Source organism: Megalopta genalis, chromosome 8 (assembly GCF_051020955.1).
Source record: "Megalopta genalis isolate 19385.01 chromosome 8, iyMegGena1_principal, whole genome shotgun sequence".
Taxonomy (NCBI): domain Eukaryota; kingdom Metazoa; phylum Arthropoda; class Insecta; order Hymenoptera; family Halictidae; genus Megalopta; species Megalopta genalis.
The window spans coordinates 9,669,478-9,680,189 of NC_135020.1; the positions used below are offsets into that span (position 1 = coordinate 9,669,478).

The 10,712-nt window shown below is 49.3% G+C and overlaps 2 protein-coding genes across 2 annotated transcripts; one reads left to right on the forward strand and one right to left on the reverse strand.

The window, feature by feature from the left end:
- Positions 1-725: 725 nt before the first annotated feature.
- On the forward strand, positions 726-4,025 carry LOC117227790 (coiled-coil domain-containing protein lobo). The gene is made up of 2 exons (XM_033483306.2): positions 726-1,373; positions 3,672-4,025. Exons 1-2 carry the CDS (start codon positions 1,014-1,016, stop codon positions 3,804-3,806), a joined length of 495 nt encoding a protein of 164 aa, XP_033339197.2. The 5' UTR covers positions 726-1,013; the 3' UTR covers positions 3,807-4,025.
- dan (protein distal antenna) lies at positions 2,560-10,292 on the reverse strand. Its single transcript, XM_033483305.2, has one exon. It carries the CDS (start codon positions 7,312-7,314, stop codon positions 5,935-5,937), a length of 1,380 nt encoding a protein of 459 aa, XP_033339196.2. The 5' UTR covers positions 7,315-10,292; the 3' UTR covers positions 2,560-5,934.
- Between the last annotated feature and the right edge of the window lie 420 nt (positions 10,293-10,712).

A 10,712-nucleotide genomic window follows, 5' to 3' on the forward strand; every position in this document is an offset into this window, starting at 1 on the left:
TTTACGAGTTATTAACGAAAAACACTGACCAATAAGAGGCGAGCTCGGTTGGCGCGCGGCGGCCCAGCCAACGAGTGCGCGGAGCCCAGTTCCGTTCATTGGCTCGGCCGTATCGCGCCAAATGATCTCGCCTCTGATTGGTCACGGTTTTTCGTTAATAACTCGTAAACGAAGCCGCGGATTGCATTTTTGTAAAGGAAGAAGTTGCTTCAAATGACCTGAGGAACCCGCCACTTTCGGGTTGCAAGACATTTTTGGGACACCCTGTATAGCGTGTACTTATCGACAAGGTGTAAGTACAGGCTTGTTCGTTAGGTACCGATTTATATGGTTTCGCTTTACGAAGTTCAATCTCTGTAGATATTTATTTTGCGCATTTACTACTTGATCAATTTTTATTGTTTCATTCGATATACTTCTAGCACACAGAACTACCGATTTTGAATAGTGTTTATGTTACTAAATTTATACTTGATAATAAGTAAGAACTTACCTGTCGTTGTTAATCGTATCTCGCCTGCAATTTCCGTCCGCGATAAAAGGTGGCGCAACAAGAAATTCCGTTATAATACGCCATCTTGAGCCGTTCGATGAAGTTGTTTGAAAATGTTTGATAGCTCGCATGCTATCAACCGTTTTGTTACATAATTACACGAGATCGATGTAAACACTGTTTCGAAAATATCGCAATCATGAAAAGTCGTTTCTAAAGGTAATTCATTAATTATTCTTAGTACTAATATCGCGTCAAAAGCTGTTCTCAATTAATGTATATCGAAATAACAAAGACGAAACAACGGGCGATCGATTCGCTCGATCGGTGCTGCCCTCTGGCCAGCATTTTAAATACCAAGTACATGCGATCGCTATGACAACAAACAATCGTTCATCGAAGTACTTCGATTTAAATTCTGACATCCTGTCGCACCGACGAGCTACCCGTATCGAGCAAAGTCGCGTTCCGCCGGCTTCCCACGCGTGCAGAGTTATTTAATTAATCGTCGCGATCAAGCATGTCCAACAACAATGAAGAAGTTGAATTTGGCAGCGGCGAGAGTCGAACAACTTTCACGGAGACGGACGCGGAGCATGACACCGATAAACTGTCCAGAACTGTTATCAGTTACACTGAAATTACGCCTGGACTTATAAAAGAGGCCCAACAAGAACTTGGTATGATTAAATTGTGCTGGCCGGAGACCGACCCGAGGGAAGATGTTTACCTGAGAACGCTTCCGCGCGGTTACCGTACCGTCAGCGATAAGGAGAAGGTGGCCGCGTGGTACGCCGAAAACTTTCGACGACAATTTCACACGAGATATCCGGATCGAAAGCCGCTTCTGCTTGTATGCGAGAACGAGTGCGGCGTGCAAGTAAGTTTAAACGCGCGAATCTACCGCGCGCTAACCAAACGACGAATCGATGCAAATATGTGTTCCGTGTCATAAACGAATCGCGTTTTCTCTCTCTCTGTTCCGTGTTGTTGTCGTTGTTGTTGTTGTTGTGTCACCCAGGACGTGTTGTCCCCGATGATCGAGCAATCGTTGCATGCGCGAAGCTAGTAAGTCAGATAATTAACTGGAAAAATAAGATGTGGATAATGGTGATGCATAGAGAGACACACACACACGTAACTGCAAGACTGCAAGTTCAGTTTAAATAATACTTTTTATTTATTTCTGCTTTCCTTTCAAACGAACCTTTTTAAATATTAAATTAGAGATATCAGAATCGAAAGACTCGGACAATGAAGCCCGATTTATCGTTTCTTTCGCGCTCTACCTAGTTTCACTAATCAACTTTACAGAATCTCGCATATCTCTTCCTCCGTGTCTAATTTGCGAAGTCGAGGAGAGCAGGTTATCTCTCTCGCTCTCCGATGAAACGCATAGAAATTTCTCGATTTTCATATAACAACTGTCCGAACAATCAAAGGTGTCGTGTCGTTCGAATCGGTTACCGACAGTAGTTGTTTAGTTACGTAGTACCGCATCAAGAGTTCTCCAACCTCCCACCACCGCCACCGCCGCCGCCGATCATTTTTCGTTGGTCGTTCAAGATGTCGAGAGAGCTTAGAACGGTGGAAACTTTTTCGCGTGCTATCGAACTCGAATGCGGCGTTCGTAACGGTTCTCAAGTGGTTCTTTGAACTTTTTGTACGTAACATTTGGATATTTATATTTACACACTTTTTTCTCCGCACAATCGGACAAGGCGAGCCGCCGCGCTCGTCCCTTTGCCTAAAACGTCGGAACGAAAAAAAAAGCTAACCTTCACGAAAAATCGGAACAACGGACACCGATCGATTCGAAAAGAAACAAACACACGTTCGGACTCGCAGTTCCTCCCGGATAATTCGATGCGGCGAGCGGATTTTTGAATTTCGCAACCGTCTCCCCACACCTCTGTTGCACCGCCGAATTTTTTTTCTCGCAAAAGAAAAAAAGGAAATATGTTACATCCACATTTCTCGTTACTCCCTTAATTATTTGGTCGCTCCTACGATGAAATCAGTGTTCGTTAAAAAGGAATAAGAGTGTGAAGAAATATACGAATAAGTTCGTGTTTTATTATTTTTTTCCAGTGTATTCTCTCGATAAATACTTTCGACTCAATATACAAAGGCATGTTTGTTATTCGTCTCTCATATAAAAATTAAACCGTGTTATAAATAAAATTATGTCGACATATTATATCGTTAAAAATTTTTTTTTCTTTTCTTGAGTCGTTCCTTTCGTTAAAGGTTCACGTGTGTATGTATGTGTGTTTCTCACTCTCTCTCAATTTCTCTCTCGCTCGCTCTCTCTCTTTCTTTCTCTCTCTCTCTCTCTCTCTCTCTCTCTCTCCCTTATCGTTTTTGTTGTTGTTTATCTAAAAGGTAACGAGGAATGTCGTCTTGCGAATAAATTCTAAAACTTCTTCTCCGCCGCCATCTTTCTCTTTCCATTAAAATCACGACTAATGGAAATATAATTGCATAATAGGAATTTTTCTAATGCACTCGAACCGTCCCTCTTCTACGATCTAAATAATAAAAATAAACTTCGCTATACATTTATTCGTACATGCTTCAAACATTCTACAATACATGGTATGCACATTTCGCGTGCAAGTGCGCGGGTTCACAGTCTTATTTACACGCGCTGTCAAACACTCGACAGCACTTTCTTCACTTTGGTTTTCTGTTGTGTGTGCGCGCGCGCACGCGCGCGCGTGTGTATTTATGTAATGTGTCTGTATATCTCTGTATCTCTATGGTGTCAATGGTGTGTCCGTTTTTATATAAATACGCTTTGCTACCGTCAAGATGAAGGAGGGGGCGGCTTCCCTTCGAAGTACAATTCGGGCATGGATTAGGAACGACGAGACTCGACGACAAACGTTTTTCACACTCGGGGCCCAACGAGCTCCCATATATTTACACGTACATATTATATATATATATATATATATATATATATAATTATATAATTATATTATTAAATATAACGATAATATGATAAAGGTTCTTATATATATAAATATAATTATATAATTATATATAATTATATTTAATAATAATAATAATAATAATATAATTATATATATATACACGCACACACATACAAACACACTTGATGAATCAACGGCGAGAGAACATGAAAAATAATGGCTTTTAAATGCTTCGACAGGGTATCATTGATCAACACACACGGTTTGCTGGCGTGGACGTTTGCTCGAACGGAAAACCTGATTCGTTTCGGAACACCGAAAAGAAAACGATCGCAGGGACCAAGGAGAATAAATTATTCGACGAAGAATGCTAACACTTCGCGGAACGGATCTCTTACGATAGCAAAGCGTCGTGTCAAAGGGCGATGGAAAAAAAAGAAAACAGAAAAACGCGAGATAGAAAAGGATATGCGTGTATGCGTGTGTGTCTGATGTGCGCGAGCGCGCGCGCGTATGTGTGTACATCCGTGTGTTCTTTTTGAACAATCGCTATAATCGCTCTTTTTGTTTGTTGTATGTGTCACGTGGTGTGTGGTGTGCAGAAGTTTGTGTCTACGACTATCAGACGAAGTACGCTGCCGTATCCAGAACTGTACACATGGCAGGGGTGCGGAAAATTCGTCAGCGACTATATCGACTATGTGCCGTTGGACAAGCCATTCAGCATAGTGAGTAGTCCCGCGAACGAACGAACGCGTGTTACACTCGATCGAACAAACGTGTCTCGTTCGAGCGTCTGTCTCTCTCTTTGTAAAGCTAAGCGACGAAGGTCCTTAAATTTGTATCTTCTCATCGATATATAACAAACCATCGCGCGCGTCTTTACACCGTTCTATTGGATCTATTTCATTTTTTGTTGTGTTCTTCGTTTTTTGGACCATTTAGTTTCATGCGAGTCGCGGTGTCGATACATACACGCGCACACACATACATATTATCAGGCGCGCGCGCGCGCGCGCGTCCACCCGTATACGCAATCACACACGCACGCGCGCGCGCGCGCGGACACACACACACACGACACACACACAACCTTACTACTTATTTACCTTACGTAAATAACTCACTAACAGAACACGAGAGGTAGAACTGTTTGGGGAAAAAGCGCAGTCCAGAATGAACGGAACGACATTCTTTCGTTTCATTAAATATAATAATATATCTATATATCTATATATCTATATGTAATACGTCGCGCGAATAACTAAACCGTGATAACGTATGCCTAACTAAACACGAAACGAAAAAAGAAGAAGGAAAAAAAAAGGAATTAAAGAATTAAAAAGATGGTAGATATTCCCCCACACCCCCTTTTTCCCCCGACCGTGGATGAAAAAACGCGGATCTTCGCGATGTCTTCTTGGTTAAATCGCGGTTTCTCCATCGGTCGGATGTTTAGTTAATCGGTGACGCTATCGCGGCGTCGCCCGAATCGGCCCGTGGACGTTCCTCTTCCCGCGCGAACCTTAAATGCTAACGAATGATTGAGTAGTCGATATTAATTAATTAACTCTCCTAAAGATATCTCAACTCTCTCTCTCGCTCGCATTATAATTACAACGGTCCACTCACGAATTTGGTATATCCTCTTCACGCACAAGCTTTATTGACAAGCAAAAGATCGCGCTTGCCAACACTTCTCTCTCTATCCTTTTTATTCTTTTTTCTTTTTTTGATTCGATCCGACTCTCTTCGGGGTAAAACCGTTTCGAAATAAGAATTGAACCAACCGAATTGTGATCGGAGACAAATATCGAACAATAAAAAAAAAAAGAAAAGGAAACACGTTTCTCAAAAGATTACTAAAACTCGAGGAGCCGGTGTTATAGTGAGTGGATGGGTCATGATACGATCGTTTGTTCGTTCATATTCTTTGTCTCTCTCTCTCTCGCTTTTTCCTTCTCTCTATCTCTTTCATCCTCCCCCCTCTCTATCCCCCCTCCCCCCCCCCCCCGCCTGTCTAATTTCTCTCCCTGTGCGACAAAACTCTCATATATATATATATATATATACAAACGAGGTGCGCGAGGCTTAAAATTAAAAACACTAAGGAAAAAAAAGAAGAAAATCGCGAACGTTCTAGGAAAAACGCGTTTCGCGACGGGCGAAATGATTACGGTCGCGAATCGACAAATAAAAGAAACGAAAAATAAAAGAAAAATTAAGGAGATCGTATGACTCCATGTCGCGTTAGCACGAGAAGACGAGCCTCTGATTTACTACTACCGTCCGTCATCATTCTATCTCTCCCTCATGTACACGCGCACGTTAAATTCCCATGCATACATACATACTCTCTCTCTCTCTCTCTCTCTCTCGCTCTACCTATCTCTCGTTTTCAATCCACTGTCCTCGGCGTTCGACGCGGCACGCGCTCGAACCGCACTCTTTCCTAAGATATATATTTAGCATCACAGCAGCTCTTCTGTCTCTATCTCTCGCCTACTTTCTGCTCTGTTTCGAGCTGGACGACGACTTCTTCCTACACGCCTTCAGATTGTCCAATAGGTATTTGAACTGTATGATCTGGAGCCGGGTGACCGCCGGGTCCGAGCATTTGTCCAACCATTTGAAGAACTTCTCGCCGTGCTCGATCGCCTCCTCCGATGTGCAGGGCACGTCCGCGGCCGCCGCGTCCATGTCCTCGTCGTCCTGGACGACCTCGATCATGTTCAGGGCCCGTTTCACATTCTCGTTGTTGTTGTTGCAGAGAACGTTGTCGAGCATCGCTCTCGCCTTGCTGGGCGACCTCTTGGCGACCGGCGCGTGCGATAGCTGGGCCGGCGTCGGCGTCGACGTTATCAGCGGGAAGCTGCACTGCTTGTACCATTGCCAGAACCACGAGCCGTCCTGCTGATTGATGCTCGGATTGAAGGTGGCCGACTGTTGGCCGAGCATCTGTTGCTGCTGCGTCAGCCATAGCCAGAGCGCCTCGTCCACCTTCTTGTTGGTCCCGCTCACGTTTCCGTCTTTCTTCGACTTGCCGGACCGTTGGATCCCGGGGTTCTCGTTGGTCTTCCGCGGCGACGCCGGGACCGGCGTCGACGGCGCTTCCGCGGCGGCCGGCAGGCTCTTCCTCGTGCAGGATTTCGCGACCACCGAGTCCATTTGCGCGGGCGCGATCACCGAGATGCTGTGCCGTTTCCCGCTGCCGCCGTTCAACGTTGCGTTCACCAGGCAACCGGGATTGCCGGTGCTGCTCTTCGTGTACTGCAGTCCGTTCTCGACGAGCCCGACAGCGCTGCCGTGCGTCAACGCCGGCGCCATGCTCAACAGATTCTTGGCCAGGTTTCCGGTGGCGCCGGTCAGCAGGCCCAACTGCTGCAACAGCAACGAACTGTTCTCGGGTCTCATGCCCGCCATGCTGGTCATCAAACTAACGTAATCGATCTGCGCCTGGTTGTCGACCTGCTTGCCGTCCACGTCGGTGCACACGTCGCCCACGAACGATGTACCGGCGCTGGTCACCACCACCGACGTTTGCTGATCCATCTTCGACTTCTTCGAGCAAGGACCGCCCTCGTCCTCGCTGGACAGATTCGCCGAGCCGCCGGCCAAATTGCCCGTGCCGGTCATGTTGGCGCCCGACGACGACGCCGGCGAATGCGCCTCGCTGTCCGGCGTCGACGAGTTTCTCGCCATGCCGCGGATCTTGTGCTCGGACTTGCACCAGCCGCGTAGCGTCGACTCGGGCACGCCGATGTCACGGGCCACCGAGGCCTTGCTCTCGCCCTCGTGCACCCTCTGTATAGCGTCCATCTTCTCCGACGCGGAGAGCGCCCTTAAGGGCCGCTTCCCCGGCCTCGCCGACTCGCCCCTCATCCCGGCGAGACGGTCCTTCGCGCCTTCACGCAAACGATCCTCGTAACCGTTGTCCTCCGTCGTCGCGATCGTCTCGTCTATGATCAGCGTCTTCTGATCTATCTTGGCCGCTTTGCTGCGGTCGCGGGCCCGCGATTTGTCGCGGACGTCCAACAACCGATCAGGGTCGTCGACGTAAACGTCCAGGTTCGTCGTTCTTAGATCCAGGTTGAACGATTTCAATGGCAACTGTCTGTACAACCGAACCACCCTCTTCTTCTCTGGTGCCGCGCGGGGGCCCGTCGCCCGATTCGGCAACGCCGTTGCAATCTTGTTCTCACTTTCTCGTCGCACTTGCCGATCGCTTCGAGCGAGAAGAGACGAGAGGACCGTCTTCGTTTTTTTCAACGGTTCGTCCCCCCTGTTGTTCCTCTTTGTTCACGCACAGCCGACAGACACTGAATACACGCACATGTACACACTCTCTATCTCTGTCTCTGTCTCTCTCCACCGGTGAACTCCTCCTGGCGGTTGGTAGTCCCTGTGTGTTAGCGCGCGCGAACCTTCGGTCGAGCCTCGAGCGGGTCTTGTGACGCGCGCGAGAAGGCGATCGATCGACGTTCACGTTCCAGATCGCACCATCCGACTATATCGGGCCTGCGTGTGGACACGCGAGGAATTCCAATTGCTCGTCCGCAATCGAGACGAGTGTCTGTTCCGATGGGACAGAGGCGCGCGTACGCGGTGGCGGTGTTCCTTGCTCCGGCGAAAGAAAACGGGAGCAAGAGAGAGACGGGAGCGAACGGTGGCAGGCAGAGAGCTGGTCTTCTTCGCGGGACACCCCACTCGATGGCACACCGAACAGAGTCCTTCTTCTCTTCTTTTTCACGTCTGTCCTCCTCTTCGGCGAATCGGCGAGAGACCGATTCGATGAACGTCCGATAAGAAACTGTTCCTAATTAGGCGCGCGTAGTCGTCGACGACAGCGGTGGTCACACACGTATTATATATATATATATGTGTATGTATATATATATTTGATACACCAGTAGTTTAGTAAACACACGCGCGGATAAACACACGTCAGGGCCCACGATGTCACACTGGGCAACGAATACCGAAAAGCCGACCGATCGGTGAACAAAATCGGAACACGTAAACGCGCGCGACGCGCGAGCCACCAGAGAGATCCGTACGCCGTACCGTTGCCACGGCGTGTGGCAGCGATTCGTATCTCGCGCAGTAGTAAATAATACCGTGTGTAAACGTGGTTACGCCGGTCGGGGGAGGTCCTCCTCCGTGGAATAGCACATGCGCTCACAGAGAGTAATAAAGAACTTTTTTATGAATGAAACAACTCGGTCGGGCGGTTCCCCTCCTCGTCTGCCGCCCACTCCCCTCCTTTGCTACTCTCGTTCTCTCTGTCTTTTTCTCTCTCTCTCCCTCTCTCTGTCTGTCTGCCACAGTTTTGCCACTCTGGCGCACTCCGCGCTCTCGTGGCTTCTCTTTCTTTCTGTCTCTCTCTCTCTATCTTTCTCTCTCTATCTTCCTTTCGTCTCTCCTTTGTACACGTCCTCGGCGCTAGCGCGAGTAAAACGGGGCACGTTGCTTCGCTGCACCGGTGCTCTTCGTTCGTTGGTATATCAGCCAATCCGCAGTCCGCGCGGGAAACGATATTATTGCTGTACCACGAGGAATAGCGGCGACTCTGGTTGGAAGGAGACCGTCCGGGGAAAGATATAGAATCGGGCGAAACAAAGACGGTGATAGACACACACGGGTTCGGCCGTTGAGGTCGCGCCGCCGGCTTCCCAGTCAGATCGGTTCTCGCCGTCGCGTTATCCGCTTCGGGGGTCCCGCCGCGCTTCCCGACGATGCGTCGTCCCCGGTCGTCGCGGTTCGATTAATTCTTCTCTCGGCTGTTCCTTCTTCTCCGTTACACCGACACACTGCTGGCCGCCGATCCGATGATGTTCGTCCGACTAACAACCGACCGTTGTGCTTGCTCTCTCTATCTATCTCTTTCTGTGCGGCTGCTTAGGCGGCGGTCGCGTTCCCAGCCAGCGACAATCGAGACAACCGAGCGACAGAGCCCGTTGCCAGACCGAAAGGGCAAAAAAAAAGCACGCACAGTGTGTGTCTCTCGACGCAACGGCTCGACGAAAGGACGTCCGTCAAGGACAAACGCGGGCTGCAGCGCGCACCAATTCACGGGAAACGGCGAATCTTCCAGGTTCACGCGAACGTGTGGGTATATCAGTGGATCGTGTCGCTCGACGTATCCCGTTCCATATATCACCAGAGAACAACGATCATCGATCGCCGGTGGTTACAGCACACAACAATCACAAGTCTTCACTATTTCCTTCACTCGGCGATAAATAAGCCCGCGACTAAACCGACTAGATTGTGATTGTGAACTCGTTGAACATCGGCTCGATTTTATATATATATATATATATACATATATATATATATATATATGTATATATATATGCGCGTATCGTAACACTATATATATATTTCAGTATATATACAAACAGCCCGAATGTGTGTATACATGCACGAAATATATGAACGACAGTCAATCGCGATTTAACAGAGACGCGTACAGCTTACGGTACAAACGAGACCGTGACACCGGCGATCATCACCTGACGGTGGATCGACCTCGACTGAACCGGCGGTGTATGCGTTCACCGCGTTTACTGGTTTCGGGGCGCGTGTTGTGTCGCCTCGAGAGTCGCGCTGCACACTACACCGAACCGCACCGCACCGCACCGTACCGCACCCCGTTGCTGGTTCGTTCGCTTCCCTCTCGACCGTCGAACCTGATCGGCGATCAGTTGATCCGCCCGGTTCTACGTCTCGCAGCTAACTGTTCCGTTGTGTGCGCGCACACGGCGGTACTACACGTCGGGGCGCACGACTACCAGCGCACGGCTACCAACGCACGATGTTCTCGCGACGAATCGCGACGCTCAACTGCGGCGGTGGTCGCCGGCTTTCCGCGGACTCGCGACGCCGTTTTCTCCCCCCCACTCTCTGTCGCGATGGCTCGCTCTTTCTCCCACTCTCTCCCTCTCTTTCTCCGTTTCGCCCCACCGTCGTTAGCCCGGCCCCCCCTTCCCTCTCCGGCTTCCCACCGCCCGGACTTCCCCTTGCCATGCGGCACCGCGCCATTCGGCCCTCCCCTCCCCCTCTCCCTCGCCGATCCTCCGCCGCAGCCCAGCTTGCGCCTCGCCTTGCCATGCCATGCCTTGGCTTGCCTTGCCATGCTTTGCCATGCCGCGCGGAGCCGAACCGCGCCGCGCCGCGCGTCTTGCTTTACCTCGTCCCCGCCTCGTCTTGCCTATACCCCCGGCTATTCTACGCTACCTATCCGTCCCTCCCTGACCCAACCCTCCTCCGCCCCTAGC